Source organism: Culicoides brevitarsis, chromosome 3, assembly GCF_036172545.1.
Source record: "Culicoides brevitarsis isolate CSIRO-B50_1 chromosome 3, AGI_CSIRO_Cbre_v1, whole genome shotgun sequence".
Taxonomy (NCBI): Eukaryota; Metazoa; Arthropoda; class Insecta; order Diptera; family Ceratopogonidae; genus Culicoides; species Culicoides brevitarsis.
Genome location: NC_087087.1, coordinates 7,890,593 through 7,910,218, shown reverse-complemented (window position 1 = coordinate 7,910,218; position 19,626 = coordinate 7,890,593). Strand labels below are relative to the sequence as shown.

Genomic DNA, 19,626 nt, shown 5'->3' with positions numbered 1-19,626 from the left:
CAAGGAAGCACGATGACATGACCTCGAAAGATTGTTTCTTTTGCGTAAATGACACGAAAAAAAAATGATAATAACAAAAAAGGATATTTTTAGCAAAATTAAATGTATTTTTTGCGAGAAAATTGCTCGGTTTAATTTCCGGCGAGACTTTCTCGACTTTCTATTTAGGAATTAATTGCAGTTTTTGAGTACAAATTATATTTTTTTAAGAAAAATTGTCACATAAATACAATTCTAATTATTTTTTTAGGGGAAAGGCAGTACAAATAATATAATATAATAATAATTAATTAATTAAAAAAAATCTACTACAAACTTATCGACTAACAAAAAAAAATTATAAATGAGAAAGCTCTTAAAATCTACGAATTACGTGAAAAAAATTAATTATTTTAGAAGTTTACCGTCCATCCTTCGCTGTCAGTTTGTCAATGAGCTCTTGGAGCGGCGCTAATTCACGACGATCGATGAGGTTGAATTCTTGTACGAAAAATATAAAGTGCTTGAAGGACGTATTGAGATGCGCCTCTTCGCCAAGCCTGACGACTTCGGTGAAATGCTGATGATAGATGTGAGCGTAGACGCGAAAGAGGCGCTTCAGTATTGTCTTTGCGATCGCGAGGAAGTTTTTCGGGAAGGGAACGCCAATTTTTGACGGAAATAGTGTTTCGTCGTCGAGTTGGTCTTGCACCCACGTCATGAGATAATCGATGTATTTCGGGGCACTGCATTTGATGGGTTTTTTCACTGTTTGACCGTCGGCCCAGTGATACTCGTATTTGGGACCTGCCGACATGATGCAACACGTATCTTCTGTGCAAAATTCTGTGATTGTGCCGTATAACATATTTATCTGGTTAAAGAAATCTACAGCTGTGAAGAGAAAAAAATTAATTATTTCCATTTTTCTTATTTTTTTAATTTAATTTCTAAGCTAAATCTATTTCGAAGTTTTTGTCTCAATATTTTATTATTTTTTTTTTTTAATATTTTTTTTTATTTTAATAATTTAATTTTTTTTTATTTTAAAATTTAATTTTAAAAGTGAAAAATTAAAAATAATTATAAAAATAATATTTAAAATAATTTAAAAATTTTTTTTTCAAATAAAAAAATTGAATTTATTTGCAAAAATTAAAAAAAAATTAATTTTTATTTTAAATTTTAATTTTTAATTTTTTTTTTTTATATTTTAATTTTTAATTTGGTATTTTTTTTTTTATTTTTTTTAAAATTTAATTTAATTTTTATTTTTAAAATTTTAATCATTTTTTTTTATTTTTAAAATTTTTATTTAATAAAAAATGTTTTCTACTTTATTCTTTAAATTTTGGCAATTTTAATTTAATTTTTTAATTTAAATTTTTAAAAATTAATTTTTATTTTTTTTAAATTTTCGACTTTTTTGGTTTTGCAAGGGACAAAAACTTCGAAAGTAATTTGGCTTTCAAACAAAAACTTACTATTTACAGCAACCCATTCGTTCAGGTCTTCGCCATCGGGCAACTGCACCGCATTTCTTAGATTTCCGGAGCCCAAAGTCGCTGCGGCATGTTTCATCAAGTCATACTGATGTGTGCCCTCGGGGATGTTCTTTTTCGGCTTAAATGTCTTGCTTGAGCGACTACGAAGAGAAAAGCAAGAAAAATTTCATACATGAAAAGTGATTGTGGGAGATCTTTTGCTTTGTTTGCGGAGGTAAATATTTTTTTTTTCAACTTTTCAAACGGCAAAACAGAAAAAAATCACCCTCGCACAACGTCAATCACTCCTTTTTGCGAGAATCCACGAGAAATACGAGGAAATCGCACGTACACACACGCAAAAAATTATATATTTTTATAAAATTTAGGGGAAAGTGTGTGTATACTTACAAAAGAAATGACATTTTGAAAAAGTTGAAAATAAATAAAGTCTCTAATTCACTTCCACACGAACGCTCATGTGGCAAATTCACGTTTGAATCGATAAAATCCCGACACAAGTGCTCATTAGCACTCGATGTTTGGAAAAACTGCTTGGGAAATTGGAAAATTTCGTCTCTGATCACTTTTTACTGCACTTTGAATTTCCACTCGAACACAAATCTGAGTTGTTTTTCAAGAAAAACGGTACTTTATACTGTTTTCCTGCCAAAAACAAACCACACGAGTTTAATTTCGGACGAAAATTACAAAATTTTGTTGAATTAGCGTGTTGCGAATTAATTTATCACTCAAATTCGTCTCATTCTTTATTATACAACCGCATTCGGGGAAGAATTTCTTCAATTTTCTCCTTTTTTACCGGATTCTGAGGTTAATTCTCGCGTCAAATAGCTTTAGGTGCCCCGTGACTTGACTGCAAAGTGAGTGTCATTGCCGGATTTTGGCGATTATTGATCTTTTTTCGTGAAAATTGCAGATGTTTAGCATGCATCGCCATCTTCGGAAGTGTTTTGCCTTTCGACTGTTGCAGCGAGGGTCTCACAGCGAAGTAGCTTCGATGGCAGCAGTGTCCCGGGCGGCATCCGATGACAAAGGACAAACGACAAAAGTTGACGTGACGAGTATGGAGGAAGTTAAAAGTGCTTCGACGATGTCAACGGGCAGGAGAAGTGCGTGATTTTGTGTTTTTCTTAACCAAAATTGAATTTTTTCTTTGGTTTTTTAGAAGGAATGGTTGCTGCTGCCTTTGCCTCGTTGAAGGATGAAAGCTCAAAGGACAAGAGTGTGGCTTCGTTGCTGGTCGACGAGAGAATTTTGAAGGCAAATACCGTCAATGAGCTGTTATCCATCGGCACGAATAAGGAAAACAAAATAAATCGGAAGCAAGCGTTGACGATAATTTCAATTTTGTCGCAATGGAGTTCCATTGGGAAAGTAAAACCCTCGGAATACGAGTCAGATGAGCGTTTCACGGGCATTTGTCGCATCTTGGGGCGCGTCGTGAACCGGAGCAACACAAATTTGGGCAGTGATCGACATGCGGCGCATCGAGCAGCGGATCTCAATGTCGTACTTCATGTCACGGGCGAAGACGAAGCTTCAAAACTCGTCGCTAATCTCTCCTTAACGCAAATGGTAAAAGTACTCACGAGTTTGGCACAGCAGAAAAATCGCAGTTTGACCCTTTTGCGCACCGTCGCTTCGAATATCACGGCAAATTCGGAGAAAATGAACATGAAAGTCGCAAGTGATGCCTTGTATGCGATGGCAATCCTCAATTTTTGGGATACCGTGTTAATTGAGCGAATTTGTGCGGATGCCCAAGCAGCGCTTCCGACCACGACAAAATCCGCCGTTGTTGGATCGATTGTCACGAGTTTGGGTTGTTTGCGGTATCGAAATACGGAATTTTTGGAATCTGTTGCGGAATGGACATTGAAAAATTTTGAAGAATGTCGTACGCAAGATGTGGCGGCTCTGTTTCATTCGCTTGGCATGCTGAATTATCCGACGAGCAAATTTGACGAGTTGAAGAAGAAGGCGTTGCGTGAAGATGAATTTCCGAAATCCATGGATTATTTGACGCATGTGTGGTCTTTGGTGTTATTGAATGCGGCGACGAATGAACAAGTTGATTCCGTGTTAAGGTGAGTAGATTTAAGAATTTTTGAAGTTTTTTAAGATGACAGGTGTCAAAATTTTTGATTATTTCTCAATTTTTTTTTATTATTTTTTTACTTAAAACTTTGATAATTTAGGTAAAAATGACTAAAAATTGGAAAAAAATTGAAGAAAAATTAGGTTTTAATGAAATATTTTGACATATGTCATATTTTTTGACATTTAAAAAATTTGACATTTGTCAAAAATTTCGGTAAAACTTCAAATTTTAAACAAATTTATAAATCAAAATCAAAATTTTTTATCGAAAAAGAGTAAAATTAATGATAACTTGTCTAAATTAAAAGATTTTATTGAAAAAAATTACAAATGTCAAATTTTTACAAATTTTACTTCTGTCAAAATGCATGACATTTGTCAAAATTATTCCGATATTAGTTAATTTCTGTCGTTTTTGTTGAAAAATTTTCATTTCGATCAAAAACTACCTGTAAATTTCAAGTTTCAGTGAAATTTTTGACAAACGTCATTTTTTGACAGAACTAATTATGACATTTGTCAAAGTTTTTGATTCAATTTCAAGTTAATTTTTTTTTCTTTTATAAAAACTAATCATTTTAAATCATAAAATTGCTTAAAATTAAAACTATTCTCAAAAATTTTGACAACTGTCAGATTTTTAATGTCTTGAAATTTGACAGCTGTCAGATTTTTAATGTCTTGAAATTTGACAGCTGTCAGATTTTTAATGAAATTTATATTTTTAAGCATTTTTTGATGATTTTAATTAATTTCAATATAAATTTTACTCTTCAAATCACTTAATATGCTAAAAATTTAAATTTTTTTATAAAAAAAATTATTCAGCTGTCATATTTTTTACTTTTAAAAATATTTGATGGAGTTACCTGGTTATTTACTAATTTAAATTTTTCATTTTAGACGTGAATTCATTGAAAAACTAGTCAACGAACGACGAGGTGACTTGTTACCGTCAACGAAGAAGAAGCTTTTAAACATTAACGCCTACGCGACAGCATCAAAGGACTACAAAGGAAGCTTTTTGCCGCCAGAAAGTACAATTTTCGCCGTTCCCTTAATGTACAGCAAAGAAAAACAAATTTCCGTGCATGGAATGCTCGAGTCATTACGGAGTCTCGTGTCGCTGGAGAAATTCGTGAAGATCAGCATGAACACAAATATGGGTTTTGTCATTGATGCGGAGTGTTGTTTTGATGCAAAAGGCAATCCTGTGCCCATTGAGAAGGCTGACAGTTCTTGTAAACGGTAAAAATTCGTTTTTTTATTGAAAAAAAATTTTTTTTTTAATTGAAAAAATTTTTTAGAGTGGCATTTATGGTGCAAGAGTTCAACGAAATGTGCCAAGGAACGGAAATCTGTCCCTCGGGCATCACGAACTTATCGACGACGCTCCTTGAGAAAACCGGCAGGCACGTTGTGTCATTACCATATAACGAATTCAGTGTCAGTGAAAAGCTATTAAAGCGAGTGCAGTATATAGATGAAAAGCTAAAGGTCATTCTAAACAAAAAATGAGAAAAAAAAATTAGGAAAAATGTTATAGTTTGATAGAATTGCCGCCTCCCGCGTGTTTTCTTTAAAAATAATTAATAAAAAAATCACGTAAATAAATTTAACCGCCTTCTTGCATTCCCGCATCCCACCATTCGCCGCTTTCAACGAAAACATCATCGACATCGCGTAATTGTCGAAATGCTCCGCGCGCGAGTTCATGTTTATTTTTTATGTCGCGCATCACATTTTCCTCGTAAACGTATTCCAGATCTTCGATTTTGACATGGAGACGTGCCTCGTTCTCCGTCAATAAAACACAATTCCACGGACTCCAATCCTCGTTGATGTAAAATCGGGGCATCCGCAAATCGCTTCGAGCTGCACATTGACTCAGAATCGAGTGACCGTGCCAAATGTTCTCGACAATGTACTTGATGTCAGTTTCTTGAATGATGAAAGCGTACGAGGATAAGGCACCGCGACGACGTTCATCGCGACGAATCGATCGAAGGATGGATAAATATACGGTTTGGTCGACGGGCGGTTCGTTGAGACTTGAACAACGTTGACACATGCTGGCGTTCGTTTGACGCGTTTGCATCGCGAATTCTATAATGGGGCGAACCACGTGACATTTGCCGCATAATTTCATCTTTGGTTCTGTGGAGAAAAAAAATTTACGGAAAATTTAAAATTTCACTCAAAATTTATTTTTTTTATGAAAAATTTATGATTTTACTCAAAATTTATTTTTTTTATGGAAAATTTATAATTTCACTCAAAATTTATTTTTTTTTATGAAAAATTTAAAATTTCACTCAAAATTTATTTTTTTTTATGAAAAATTTAAAATTTCACTCAAAATTTATTTTTTTATGAAAAATTTATAATTTCACTCAAAATTTATTTTTTTATGAAAATTTTAAATTTCACTCAAAATTTATTTTTTTATGAAAAATTTATGATTTCACTCAAAATTTATTTTTTTTATGAAAAATTTTTAATTATTTAGAGAAAAATTTATGATTTCACTCAAAATTTATTTTTTTTATGAAAAATTTTTTTTATGAAAAATTTTTGATTTCACTCCAAATTTTTTTTTTATGAAAAATTTAAAATTTTACGGAAAATTTATGATTTCACTCAAAATTTATTTTTTTTATGAAAATTTTTTATTTTTTTATGAAAAATTTATGAAAAAAATTTTTTATGAAAAATTTTTAATTTCACTCAAAATTTTTTTTTTATGAAAAATTTTTAATTATTTTATGGAAAATTTATAATTTCACTCAAAATTTATTTTTTTTACTGAAAAATTTATGAGTTTTAATGAATTTTTTAACCAAAATTTAAAATGCGACAAAAACTGTTAAAGTCAAAAAATCACAAAAACTTACTTTCCCGTCTTTCATTCTCCTCATTTTTGATAATTTCCATCATCAATATCGCTTCTCTTCGTCTCAGACCTTCCAAGCTATCCATATCGACGCCACAAATCAACATATTTTTCTCGCGTTCGATCATTTCCAGCAACGGCGGCACTTTGGAATGTTCTTCTCTGTAAACCACGGGCATCACGTGAGCCAAAATCTTCAATCTCTCCTCCGGACCGACAGTTTTTTTCATTTCCACGTAATATTTCGTGAGGAATCGCGCTCTTTGGGTGCTCAACGTATCCATTTCGATCTTTTTATTCTTACTCGTGACCCAAGAAACGGGTTTGCCCAATTTATCCAAGAGTTTGGCGGCTTTTTCGTTCTCCAGTTCTTTTCGCAGCATGAATCTCTGATGCTGAATTTCGTTCAGGAGTTTTATTTCCTTGTCCAGAAGTGCATTTAGTTCGGCAATTTTTGGCGCACCTGTGAATTGCTCGTTAATTCTTGCAATTTCGGATTCTTTCCATGACTCGACTTGCGCGTAAAGGAGATCAAAGTCTTGTTTTGTCTTCGGATGGGATTTTTTGATGCAACTTTCTTCGTGACGAGCGACATATTCGTCTTGCCGATCACTTTCGCTCTTTTCCAGCGTTGCACATCGAGCTCGCCATGCCGCTGCACTGAATTTGATCAATTGTTGCCACATGTGACGTCGAAAGTTGCGTTGAATCAACCGAACTTTTTGCTCGAGGTCCATTCGTTTTTGTGCTTCTTCATAAGTTTCGTATTCTTCGGGGATAATTTCGTATTCTTGCGATGTTTGCGACTCAAAAGTGAATTTTTTCGCTGCGCCATACACTTGCACGGCATGATCCAGCAGCGTTTCAGCTCCCGTGACAGCAACTTCGACGGTTTGTGTGTCGCGCGTCAATTTTTCCTGCAATTTTGAGATTTTTTCATCACTCGGACCCGTTTGCGAGAATGCATCATGATACTCGACGCCAGTTTTCTTATGCACATAACCCCCGATGAACGGTTTGACGATACTTCGATTCTCTATTTCAACGAGGAGATTCTTCGGACAACCATCTCGACTCATATTCGCCGGAATATGAACCGTAATTACGTCGTTCAAGACGAAACTCGCATAATAAAGTTGCGAATCGAGAATGACGCCTTGATCGAGAGCCTCGTCTGTGAGTTCTACTTTGATTTCGACGACGCCAAATTCGTTGGAATGCGCATCGTGCAGATGGTTTCGTCATTTAGCGGATATGGTTCGTCTTGTTGGCGAAAAATGAGGAATTTGGGATCGATGCAGAATTTTTCAGCAATGTCAGCCTTGATTTCGTGCATAAAGAGACCGTTGTTGTAGGTATTTGCCACGAATTGGAGCTCGTCGATTTGGAATTTGACCGTGACATTTTTGATGTCGACTGTGTCGCGATCTTCGGAGAGGTAAGTGTTTGTTGGAGAATGACCTTCGCAGGAAACGCTCATTTTTTAGGATTTTTTTAAAATTTAATGATTTAAATTTCGATTAAAAATAAAATAGGTTGAAGCAATTTTGGAAAATGTTTCATGTCTCATCCTTGTTAATTTTTCTCATTGAACCCTCTTAAATTTTTATAAAAAATTTGAATGAATTTTTTTTATCATCCTTTTTTGATTTTTTTCTTAATTTCTTCAAAGAAAGTCAAAAATTAAAAAAAAAAATTTTAAAAAAATTTAAAAAAAATTCAAAAAAAATTAAAACAAAAAAAAATTAAACACAGGTAAAAATTTTTCAAAAAAAATTAAAAATTAAAAAAATTGTTTAATAATTTTTTTTTCTTTAATTAAAAAACTTTTCGTATTATTTTGTTAATAAATTCGTAAAAAAAAAAAAAGTCTTAAAAAAAATTAAAAATTTTAATTTTGTTTTTAAAAAAAATATTTTTAAAATTTCAAAAAAAAAAATTTTAATTTTTATGAAATTTCAAAAATTATTTTTAAAAAAAAAATTAAATTTGCTTAAAAATACAGTTGTAAAATTTGAAAGTTTATTTTTGCTAATTCATTTTTTTTATTTTGATATTTTCCAAAACTATCTTGAAAATCCTCTAAAGTTTTGAAAATACTTAAATTTTGTAGTTCTTAGTTATCTTTAAAAAAAAATGATCAGGTAATTTTTTTTTAATTCCAGTTTTTTTTTGGTTAAAAATTTTTAAACCAAAAATATTTTAAAATTTCTAAAAGTCCTAAAATTAATTTTGAGTAGCGAGTTTAAAAGGTTTTTGATTATTAAATTTTTAAATTTCATAAAAATTAAAATTTTGTTTAAAATTTGACAACTTTTGAATGAATTTCAATTAAAAATTTAAAAATGTCAATTCAAAAAATGACCGTTAAAAAAATTTGAAAATCGATTTTTGCTAATTCAAAAATTTTTTTATAAATATTTTCTTTCGAAATTTAAAAAAAAAAATCTAAAAAAATTAATTCTTTTAATTTTTTGTGTGTAAAGTGAAAAAACATTCATAATTACCTCGTCCTAATGTTGAAATCAAACAAACAACGACTCGTTTCACGGTTGCTATGGTCCTTTTTATTTACAAATATTTAACAGGAAAATAAATAATTAGCTCTTTGCTTAAAAATTAACTTTATATAATACAACGGGAATGATTATGCTAAGAAATTTCTGTCTTCTGAACTAAAAATATTAATTTTAATTATTTATCTAACGCTATCATTGGTACTATAGCAAGTTAAAAAAAAGTTTGTTCCTGACCAAATAATTTTTACAGTCTTTTGCATGGTCGATTATTGTTACAACTACTACTTCGTTTGTGATCGGATGACGTAAAATTAGTTAAAAATTTCAAAACCGCCCTTTTTAGAATTGCTCCGGGGCACGTGTGTTTTCCGCCGCCGCCCTTTTGAATGATTGTCGCCGTCGTTGCCGGTTCCGAAGGGCAATTATTGCCTTCGCATCGCCTGCAGTAGTAAATTCTATTTCTAAAGTCTAACAGATCAATGTCTATGTTGTATGGCAGTTCAAAGTGATGTTCGTTTTGTCTCGCCGAAAGATTTTGTTTGAATCTCTGTCGCACTATTTCTTGTCGCAAAGCTTTTCTTCGTGCCGGGGATGCTTCTTGTTTCACTTGATTGACTAGATTTTCTCCGTTTTCGTGTTGCATGGCGTCGATTTCGTCTCTGGCGCTCGACGAACTCCCACAGGGACCTCCGCTTCCGAAAAATCCGCCCGAATTGAAGATTCCCGTGTGATGATTTCGACTTGAATCGTGCGATTTGCCGTTATCTGAGTCTCTTCCTGCTGAAGGATTGCCGCCGCGTTCTATGAGAGTGTCATTGAAATCCGTTCCTGTGATGTTCGACGGCGTATAAATGACAGCAGCTGCATGCCCCGAACGTCCTGAAGTTAAGGGAACTCCATCAGTCCAAACATTCGTCGCGGGATCGTAAACTTCGACTGTCGTGAGGAAATTTGCGCCATCAAAACCGCCCATTGCCCATAATTTGCCGTCGAGTGCTGTGAGAGATAAGGCACTTCGAGCAACACGTAATGGAGCCATAAACTCCCATGTTCCGCTTTCGGTGTCGTATCGCTCGACGGAACTCAATTGACGTGATTCGTTGTAACCGCCGACGACATAGATGTATTGCCCGATCGCAGCTACGCCTACAAAAGATAAGAAATTTTCGTTAGATTTTGATAAAAATTTAAAAAAATTAAAAGTTTTAAAGGAAATTTCGATTTAAAATTTAAGAATTAAAAAAAAAATTAAAAATTATTGAATTTTTTATGTTTTTTGATGTGATTTTTTAAACAATTCGCGTTAAAAAAATGTTTTTGATACAAAAGCGTTTCAAAGAAAAACAAATAAAATTTTCTAAAAATCTAAAAATTTAATAATAAATTTTAAAAATTAAATTTATATGAATTTTTTTCAATAAAAATAAAAAAAAAAAAAACCTAAAAAATAAATTAAATAATTAAAAAATTTTAATAAAATTTAAAAAATTAAATTTTTAAAGAAAAATTTGATTTTTTAATTTTTCAAATTTATTTATTTTAATTTTTATTTTTTTGAATATTTATATATTTTTTAAACAAATTTTTTTTAGTCAAAAAATTTAAAATAAATATTGAAGGAAAAATTACAAAAAAATAAAAAAAAATTAATAATTCACATAAATTTGAATTTAAATTTTAATTCTAAAAAATTTAAAAAATTATATGATTTTGAAAGAAAACTTTTTATTTTGATTTTTAATTTAAAATTTCTTAATTTATAATTAAAACGTATAAAAAATTAAAAAAAATTCTCACATTAAAATTTTTAATTGAAATTCAAACTAAAAAATTTTTTTTTTTTTGAAAAAAAAAAAAATTAACAAAGCATTTCTAATTAAAACTATTTTTATTTTTTTTTATTTTTTCAATTAAAAAATTTTAATTTTTTCAAAAAAATCAAAAATGAAAAAAATAGAAAATTGTTTTAATGTCAATATTTTTTAAAATCAAATTTCTAGCCTGAAAACATTTTTTATAATTTTTCCGTTTTTTTTTCAAAAATTTAAGCAAAAATAATTCAATTTTAATATAATTTAATTTAATTTAATTTTAGCCTAATTAATAATTTTCTCACCTGCTCCCGATCTCGCACACTTCATCGGATTAATTATGGTCCATTCATCATTTTCCGGATGATAACATTCAGCAGAATTAAGTCTCACCGAACCATCATACCCCCCAATCGCATATAAAAGTCTATTAACAACCGCCACGCCCACAGAAACTCTTTTATAGTTCATCGACTTCACAATATGCCATCTGTCTTCTTGCGGATCGTAACTAAAATGCAACAAAAATCATTAAAAAATTTATTTTTACAGAAAAAACTCAAACTTACTACTCCACAGTGTCATGAAAATCCGATCCAGCAGATCCCCCGAGCGCATAAAGTAGTTCATCCATAACTGCCACGCCCACTCGATTCCTCGGAACACTCATTGGCGCACAAGGTCTCCACGTTTCGCGTATCGGATGGTATCTGTCAACCCAATCCGAGTCATAAGAACTTGCTGCGGTATTACTTCTACCGCCTACCGCATAAAAAGTCCCTTGCAAAAAGGCTCCGCCCAATCCAGAACGAGGAACACGCAAACTTTGCATCGACACCCACGTTTTGTCGTCGACATTAAATGCCTCCAGAATATCCAAGGAATGTTTGAAATAACCGCCTGCCACGAAAATCATGCGAGTTGTGTTCGGAGTGCGTTCCTTAACTGCCGGTTTGCGATGCTGCGTGATTTCGTGACAAATTTTCCTGAGATATTCGCGACAACTTGGCACGCGGTTGAAAACGTCGCACGTTTGCATTTGTTGCTTGATGAAATTCGGTGCGAGATACTGACAACGAACGGAGGACAAGATACTTTCGAATTTGGAGATGCGACGGTCGTCATATCGAACCCATGCCATCACGGCGTTATAAACGTCCTTTTCGCCCTGAACATTTAAACGATCGCGTCGAATGAGTTTGACCAACAAATCGTCAGATAACTGCAAAAATTCCTCCTCTTGACAAACTTTCGTGAAATGTCGTTCGATATATTGGTTGGCTTTTTGTTTCAAAGCATCACAGCCTTGTTGTTCGGCAAATTCGGCAATTCCGATGGCATTTGACGAATCCAGTTGTCGTTCGAGGAAATTACAACACGCTTCGATGATGTTGGCAACTTGAAACATCGTTGCAGCCGTAAGAAGTTGACAAACATCCACTTCGGTGACACGAACTTGTCCGCTGTACATGAAAGAAATTATCCGAGACATTGCCGCTGGACAAACTCCTTGCAATTTCACGCGATTCATTTCACATTCGCGCAATCCGCCCGTGAACATCGCTTGAAAATACGGCGATGCTGCCGATAACACGATTTTGTGACAATGGTACAATTCTTGGTCTACTTCTAATATCACATCGGTAAGTAACTGGTTGGAACGCATCATTTGCATCTGACGAATGGCATCTTTTGGGTAGTTGGGCATGAACACCGTCATGTCTGTCGTGTCGTCTTTCGACGAGGACAAGTCGTCGGAATGCAAACCGTAGTCCATGGCTTCTTCGCAGAAATCCATCATGTTGTTGATTTCAACCTAAAATGAGAGAAAAGTTGTAAATTTAAATTTCTTAAACAAGCATTCTCGAGGAATTTGTCATTAAGTAAACATGATAAAAAAAAAATGAAAACAAAACAGAGAAGTTTTTGCCTTTGTCATGCTGATTCGCATTCGCATTAGCCTGCACAATAAAGTCATAAAACAGAGCAAATTATCTTATCGAACACGAAATTTTCTCACAAAAAATCATTTATCGGGCACTCTATGATGATCGCTAAGCTGATAAGGTGTCATCGTTATCTTTAACTCCTGACCTGAATACCGCAATTAAGCCTTCGGGTGACCTTTGCGATCAATTTCAGGGAAGTATTTCTTTTATCAAGGCTTTCGATAGTTTTCCTTTTGAAAAATTTTGATAAAAATCTCATTTTGATTTGATTTTTTTTTAACTTATTTGTTCGAAAATTTATAAAAAAAACTCTTGAAAATTTATTTTTTTGAAAAAAATCTGAAGTTTCTCTAAAATTTTTCAAATTCTTTCAATTTGTCAATTTCATTTTCAATAAAAAAAATTTTTTTTTTGAAAAATTTAACGTTTATTTACACGTTTCAAAATTTTTTTAAAATTTAATTTTTTTATTTTAAAATTAAAGCCAATGAAATATTTTAAATTAAAATGAATGATTCTAAAAATTAAAAAAAAAAATACTTCAAAAATTTTCAAATGTCAATTCGAAAAGTAACCGTTAAAAATTTGAGAATCGCTTTTTTGCTAATTCAAGTTTAAAATTATTTAAATTATTTTTATTTTTTTTATTTACTTTCAGAAATTTTTTTGAGTTAAAAAAAGAAAAAAAAAATCTCTTACCGTAAAATTTTTAATAATTTTGACTTTGAATTAGCAAAATGCGATTTTCAAATTTTTAACTGTATTTTTTTTTTAAATTGACATTTGACAAATTTTGAATAAAATGTTTTTTTTTATTCTGAGAATCGTTTAAAAAAATAAGAAAAAAAATGTTTTTTCAGTCTTAAGAATTTCAAATAAATTTTAGAAATTTTTTAACAAAAAAATTAATCTGCTATTTTAACTTCTGATTTTTTTTATAATTTTTTGCTTATTTTTGGAATTGACATTTATGAAAATTTTTAAAGAAACTTAAAAGTTTTTAAAAACAAAACATTTTTTAAAGCTGTTCAATAAGTTTTTGAACAAAAAAGTTCAAATTTTGAATTCCCCTTGATTGAATTAGCGTGAAAGCGATTTTCAAATTTTTCAACTGTCAATTATTTTTGAATTAAAATTTACGAATTTTTTATCTAAACATTCAATAATTCGAAACACAAAATATTTTTTTTAGATACAAAATATTTTAAAAATCTAATTTCAATAAAAAGCTTTGGCAATTTTGTTTAAAAAATAACTTTTTGAAAGCTTTTGCCTTGAAATTCTTCAAAAATTATCATTTCCTCAAAAATTTTCCACAATTTCTCATCCATCAAAATAACATTTTTCCTTATCTTGTAACATTTCAGCTTTTTCTTGATACGCAGCACAAAATTCGACGAAATTTCAACTACAAAATGATAACAAATCATCATGCGTCTCCACATTGTCTCATCAATCAACCGAAAATTGCTCAATACGCTCAAAAATATTGGATTACATTAATTGCCCACTTGTTAGATATGAAAAAGCACATAGTCACTCATTCACTTGTAAACATGATGAGGAGCTTCTGCATTTGATAACGCAATTTGTGCAAAAGAACTTCGATATTTTTCACTATGTACACGAACACTTGGTAACAAAGTCCACTTCAACGCGCCGTCAGAGAGTATTTTGATAGTAAAATTCTTCAACACCGATATGATAAATAATGTTAATATGCACAGACAATGCGTCGCATTTGAACGTTTTTACAACATTTACGTTGGATTTCGTTGGTTACACGTTGCCAGGTGATGATTTTGTTTGTTGATATCTCGATGATTCTCATAAAATTTTGAATTTTCAGCAAAAATGGACGAACTTTACGATATTCCAGGTGAGTTTTTGTCAATATTTTGTAAAAATTCTTAAAATTTCTTGAAAATTTCATAAAATTTAATTTTTAGTCGACATCAACACCGATCTCGAGCGAAAAATCGCCGATGCCTTCCTCATTTTCGATCATCACGGCAACAAAACTGCCGACGTTCGTGAAATTGGGACTATCCTTCGCTTCCTTGGATGTGTCCCGAGCGAACAGGAAATCAACGATATCATTTCGGCAACAGAATTTGAGGATTCCAACGGTACTGTGCATCTTTCAAAGTTCATGCCGCATGTCGCAGGGCTTCTTGCCGAGCATCGAATGGAACCCGCACCGCCGGAAAAGCTCTTGGAAGCATTTCGGGTGCTTGATCCCGAGGAAAAAGGTTACGTTTCGAAGGAAGCGATCAGTAAATTGATGATGGAAGAAGGCGAACCCTTCACACAAGAAGAGCTCGATGAAATGTTAGCCACTGCTGTCGATCAGGGAAGCGGCAATATCCCCTACGAGTACTATTTGAATCAACTAATGGTGAGTTTTGTCAATTTTTTAAAGAAAAATTAATTTTTCTTCATTCAGCACGAACCAAAAGACTCAATTTATGCCTTAACCGAGACCCATGAAGAGTCAAAACCAAAAATCCCCAAGAAATCTATCGCTTTTCACACTTTTTAATGATATTTTTTTCAATTTTTTCAATGCTCGCATCGGAAATTAACAAGGTTGATACTGTCTAAGTGACGTACTTTACGTATTTTTGTTGGCATTTCCCGAAATTTTTTGATTGATTATTGCTCGCAAACTTTTTCGTCATTGATCATCTGGATTTTTCATAAATTTTTGCCACGAAAAAAATGATAAATTCAAAATTTTGCGGTTTTTTGTCTTATCCGGACCGATATTCGTTAACAACTGATCCCTGATAGTAAATAAAGTCACTACAACGATGGACAACATTCACTCACACACGCAGCGACGAGAATTGGGAATACAAAAAACATCAACTTTTCGTACAAATTCCATTGAAAGACGATCGCCTATGTGCTGTACGGAGGATCAACGACGTAGTAAAATAAATAAACATACATGCGAAAAGTGCTTATTCATTGTCTGCCTTGAAAGCTTCATGTAGAGACTTTGTGTAAGTATTTCAAATACACGATCGAGGTATCAGTTGATGATTATAAAATTACTCGATTTATTTTTTTTTTTAATTTTAATTTTTTTAATGAACGAATGAATTTTTCGTTTTTCAAGGAATTTCTATTTTTTTTTCAATTTTTTTTAAATTTATTTTTAATTTTTTTGAAAATCAATCAAAATACTTCCGACAAAAACAGAACTGACCCTCAAATTTTTGCCGAATTTTGTAACTCGTTCATCGAACCACGCACAGAGCAAAAAATGGAAAATTACCAAAAAAATAAAAAATTCGATGACGATTTTTGTGTTGTCTCTTTTGGCAAAATCACGTTTCGCTGAAAATTAATTTAAAAAAAAAACACATCGCGACAGGAAGACAGTGAGTGGTTCCGTTTGAACGTTAAAAGTGACAAAGTAAAGAAATAAAAAAAAATGAGAGACACAGTAATAGTAACAGTGACTCAACACATTTTGTGTGTCTTTTGCTTTTGCATTTTTTTCGGATAAAATGATAAAAGATATTGTAATTTTGTGAGACGATGAGACAAAAATTTAATTTTTTATTTGAAAATTATTTTAAATTATTTTTTTAAATTTTTATTTTATTTAAAAATTCAGTTTTAAGGAGGATTTTTTTTAATTTTGAATATTTTCAGCAAAGTTTTTATATTTAATTTCAAGATAAAAAATTATTTTGTTTTTGTTAAATTTCAAATTTTGTTTAAATTTAATTTTTTTTAAATTTTCATAAATAAATTTGACAGTTTTATTTTTTGACATCTGTAAATTTTTTTTCCAAATTGAATATTTTCAGTCCTTTTGAAAATCTATAATAAAATATTAAAAATTTCAAACACTTTGAATTCAATTAATTTTTTAAATCATGAATTATTTGACAATTTTAAGAGAGTTTTATGAAAAAAATGACAGCTGCCAATTTTCTTAATGTCAAAATGATTCTTTTAATGAAAAAACTTAAAATTTACGATTAACAATTTGAGACGGAGAACGGTGATCTAACTCAATTTTCAAAAATGGGTACATGAGCCCTCATAATAAGAGGATTTTGGCTGAATTTTTTTTTTTGATCAATTTTTTTTGCTAACATCTTTAAAAGGCTCCTGTACATCGGAAACGCAAAATTTGGAAAAAGTCCAAAACAAAAGTTGTTTCTAAAGACAAAACCTTCAATTTGAGACGGAGAACGGTGATCTAACTCAATTTTCAAAAATGGGTACATGAGCCCTCATAATAAGAGGATTTTGGCTGAATTTTTTTTTGATCAATTTTTTTTGCTAACATCTTTAAATGGCTCCTGTACATCGGAAACGCAAAATTTGGAAAAAGTCCAAAACAAAACTTGTTTCTAAAGACAAAACCTTCAATTTGAGACGGAGAACGGTGATCTAACTCAATTTTAAAAATGGGTACATGTTTCTAAAGACAAAACCTTCAATTTAAGACGGAGAACGGTGATCTAACTCAATTTTCAAAAATGGGTACATGAGCCCTCATAATAAGAGGATTTTGGCTGAAATTTTTTTTGATCAATTTTTGATAAATAAAAAAAAAATGTTTTGAAATACTGTTTCATACAAAATGACAAAATTTTAACAAATTTTGGTCTTTCATGAATATTTTAGATGTTTTTGAGATTTGATGATTTAAAATTGATCTGAAAGAATTTCAAGTTAAAAATTTAAACAAAAAAAAAATTATAAAAATTTTGAAAAATAATTTTTTTGAAAAAAAATTTAAAGAAGAAAATTCATGTTAAAATACAATTTTCAGCACAAAAAAATTTAAAAATTGAAAATATTTTAAAAAATTTTTGAAAATTCCTTGAAAAAGTAAGAAAAAGGACCAAAAAATGGTCAATTTTGATGAAATTTTTAACTTTTTTTTTTATTTTGCCCCATTGGATTTTCGGCTTTTGAAATGGGACAAAAACATTGAAAAAAATTTGGAGCGGCCTTAATGTGAAAAAAAAATTATTTTAAAGATTTTTTTCAGATTTTTTGTTTGTAATTTTTAATTAAAAATTTTATGTTTAAAATTATTTTTTCGTATAAATTGAAGATTTAATACAAAAATTATTGCACCTGTAAATTCCGTTCTACCATGAACAGTTTTTATTTTGTACAAATCAATTCCCAAAAGTATGCAATTTGGAAAATTTTTGAAAAAAAAAATTCAAATTTGATTAAAAAATTGAAACAGATGGGTTAAATAGCAATTGAAATTAATTTTTAACAAAATTTGTATGGATTTAATTTTAAAAAAAAATTAATAAAGTTGATAAAAAATATAAAAAAAAATCTAATTTAATTTATAAAATTTTAAAAATTATTCTATTTTAATTTATAAAATATTAAAATAAATAAATTAATTATTAAGTTTTTTTTCCATTCAAATTTATTTCGTCAATTTATTTAATTTAATTATTATAATAATTATTTTTTATTTTTTATAAAATTATTTTTTTTTAATATCTCATAAAATTACAAAATCTACCTAAGCACTCAAGAATTTATTTTTTTTTATCTCAAACAATTTGCATGAATTAATTAGCAACTGTTTTGTTTTTTGTAATGTAGTAAACAAACAAAACACGTGTTGATCAAAGTATACATACGGATAATCTTAAAAAAAAAAAACATAAAAAATATCATTCCAAAATCCATACGAGACATTTCGGATCGTAAACAACTCTTTTTTATTGCCTTCGTGACTTTTCTGTCTTTTTCTATTTGCAAAAAAGTCGTTTTCGTCATCTTTTCTTTTGATTTTTTCGGTCAAATGAGTGACTTGCCAAACGAGATTCCCTCGAAAAAACTAAAATTGTTGTTGGCAGGTGCCTCAAGTGACGTCACCGATGATCGCTACTTAAAAAAAAAAAATAAAATAAAAAATTGACTACGCAAAAGAGGGGATCGACTATCAACATGGGCGAGATAAGAAGCGCTTATCTTTTGGGCATCGTCATCGTCACCTGTGAACTCGCATGTCACGTAGGCCAAACAACGGTAGAAAATCAACAATGAGACATGACAATGCAATTTACCACAAAATTGTTTCTCTCTCTCTGTGATAAAAAATGCACTTCACACACTTTCGTTTGACGTGATTCATTCGTCGTGTCGTCGTCGGATGTCGTAAAATGACTTGAAATGATTTACCTTATCACTCTTGTTCTTGTTTTTATTTCTATTTTTTCGTTCTTCGGTAGAGTTCCTTCCTCGGGTCAAGCTCTCGCTGCGTCTTTCATCATCATGCGCGTAGAAAAGTTACTTGACTTGTGGATTTAAATGGATTTTCGCATTTAATTGACCCTTTTTGAATTAAATTTGTACAAAGTCATGAATATTCAGCGACAAAAACGATAACGACGAACATTTATTTACAACTTTTTGCCCATTCACTTCGATGGCGACTTTTGTGGAGCTTTTTTTCTCCTATTTTTCACTTAATTTCACGAAATTTTGTGGTTTTCCGGCGAATGACCGCTTAAATTGTCGTTTTGACGCGTTTCGAGGAATTATTTCGAATGATAAAGCAGTTTAATTAGAAAAATACACGACGCACGACGGAAGAGCACTAATTCTACGGATTGTAAAAAAAGGTAAATAAACAAGTGTCAATTTTGAAAAAACTCGAAAAAATTCGTTAAAAAATATTTTTTTCAATTTTTAATGAAATTTTTAATTTTTTTAAAGATTTTTTAATTAAAAATTATTTTTTAATGAATTTTTAGCCGGAAAATCATTAAAAAATCAAATTTCCATGAAAAACAATTTTCTGAGGCTCGTGACGGTAGTAGTCGCGGTCATTTTCGCGGTTTGAGCCGTTTTTTTCAA

General features: G+C 30.9%; 5 protein-coding genes across 7 annotated transcripts; 2 read left to right on the top strand and 3 right to left on the bottom strand.

The window, feature by feature from the left end:
• Positions 1-84: 84 nt before the first annotated feature.
• LOC134833754 (MOB kinase activator-like 1) lies at positions 85-2,093 on the bottom strand. Its single transcript, XM_063848188.1, has 3 exons — positions 1,875-2,093; positions 1,464-1,624; positions 85-873 (listed from the first exon to the last, which is right to left on the bottom strand). The coding sequence occupies exons 1-3, from the start codon at positions 1,886-1,888 to the stop codon at positions 401-403; spliced, it is 648 nt and encodes a 215-aa protein (XP_063704258.1). The 5' UTR covers positions 1,889-2,093; the 3' UTR covers positions 85-400.
• A 137-nt stretch (positions 2,094-2,230) lies between these two features.
• Positions 2,231-5,211, top strand: LOC134835010 (FAST kinase domain-containing protein 4). The gene is made up of 5 exons (XM_063849856.1): positions 2,231-2,347; positions 2,404-2,596; positions 2,653-3,574; positions 4,491-4,835; positions 4,895-5,211. Exons 2-5 carry the CDS (start codon positions 2,404-2,406, stop codon positions 5,103-5,105), a joined length of 1,671 nt encoding a protein of 556 aa, XP_063705926.1. The 5' UTR covers positions 2,231-2,347; the 3' UTR covers positions 5,106-5,211.
• Positions 5,203-7,586, bottom strand: LOC134835011 (IQ and ubiquitin-like domain-containing protein). Its single transcript, XM_063849857.1, has 2 exons — positions 6,482-7,586; positions 5,203-5,744 (listed from the first exon to the last, which is right to left on the bottom strand). Exons 1-2 carry the CDS (start codon positions 7,557-7,559, stop codon positions 5,203-5,205), a joined length of 1,620 nt encoding a protein of 539 aa, XP_063705927.1. The 5' UTR covers positions 7,560-7,586.
• A 1,438-nt stretch (positions 7,587-9,024) lies between these two features.
• On the bottom strand, positions 9,025-19,366 carry LOC134834824 (kelch-like ECH-associated protein 1B). 3 transcript variants are annotated; one of them, XM_063849612.1, is made up of 5 exons: positions 19,164-19,366; positions 18,949-19,101; positions 11,380-12,626; positions 11,116-11,321; positions 9,025-10,145 (listed from the first exon to the last, which is right to left on the bottom strand). In XM_063849612.1, exons 3-5 carry the CDS (start codon positions 12,609-12,611, stop codon positions 9,244-9,246), a joined length of 2,340 nt encoding a protein of 779 aa, XP_063705682.1. In that variant the 5' UTR covers positions 12,612-12,626; positions 18,949-19,101; positions 19,164-19,366; the 3' UTR covers positions 9,025-9,243. The 3 variants fall into 3 exon arrangements, with proteins under 3 accessions (XP_063705682.1, XP_063705681.1, XP_063705680.1); XM_063849611.1 differs by having other exon boundaries at positions 18,949-19,366; XM_063849610.1 differs by lacking the exons at positions 18,949-19,101; positions 19,164-19,366 and adding an exon at positions 15,373-15,529.
• LOC134834825 (dynein regulatory complex protein 8) lies at positions 14,778-15,728 on the top strand. The gene is made up of 2 exons (XM_063849613.1): positions 14,778-15,157; positions 15,349-15,728. Exons 1-2 carry the CDS (start codon positions 14,912-14,914, stop codon positions 15,361-15,363), a joined length of 261 nt encoding a protein of 86 aa, XP_063705683.1. The 5' UTR covers positions 14,778-14,911; the 3' UTR covers positions 15,364-15,728.
• Positions 19,367-19,626: the final 260 nt, after the last annotated feature.

Excerpts from the sequence above, each read along its gene's own strand:
- LOC134833754 (XM_063848188.1), bottom strand. Across the intron at positions 874-1,463 it reads CGAATGGGTTGCTGTAAATA|CTGTAGATTTCTTTAACCAG; the intron begins GTAAGTTTTTGT and ends TTCTCTTCACAG.
- LOC134835010 (XM_063849856.1), top strand. The coding sequence starts at position 2,404 with ATGTTTAGCATGCATCGCCATCTTCGGAAGTGTTTTGCCTTTCGACTG. Across the intron at positions 3,575-4,490 it reads CAAGTTGATTCCGTGTTAAG|ACGTGAATTCATTGAAAAAC; the intron begins GTGAGTAGATTT and ends TTTTCATTTTAG. Across the intron at positions 4,836-4,894 it reads GCTGACAGTTCTTGTAAACG|AGTGGCATTTATGGTGCAAG; the intron begins GTAAAAATTCGT and ends AAAATTTTTTAG.
- LOC134835011 (XM_063849857.1), bottom strand. The coding sequence starts at position 7,559 with ATGAGTCGAGATGGTTGTCCGAAGAATCTCCTCGTTGAAATAGAGAAT. Across the intron at positions 5,745-6,481 it reads GGAGAATGAAAGACGGGAAA|AACCAAAGATGAAATTATGC; the intron begins GTAAGTTTTTGT and ends TTTTCTCCACAG.
- LOC134834825 (XM_063849613.1), top strand. The coding sequence starts at position 14,912 with ATGCCGCATGTCGCAGGGCTTCTTGCCGAGCATCGAATGGAACCCGCA.
- LOC134834824 (XM_063849610.1), bottom strand. The coding sequence starts at position 15,393 with ATGCCAACAAAAATACGTAAA. Across the intron at positions 11,322-11,379 it reads TTTCATGACACTGTGGAGTA|TTACGATCCGCAAGAAGACA; the intron begins GTAAGTTTGAGT and ends GTTGCATTTTAG. Across the intron at positions 10,146-11,115 it reads GTGTGCGAGATCGGGAGCAG|GCGTAGCTGCGATCGGGCAA; the intron begins GTGAGAAAATTA and ends TATCTTTTGTAG.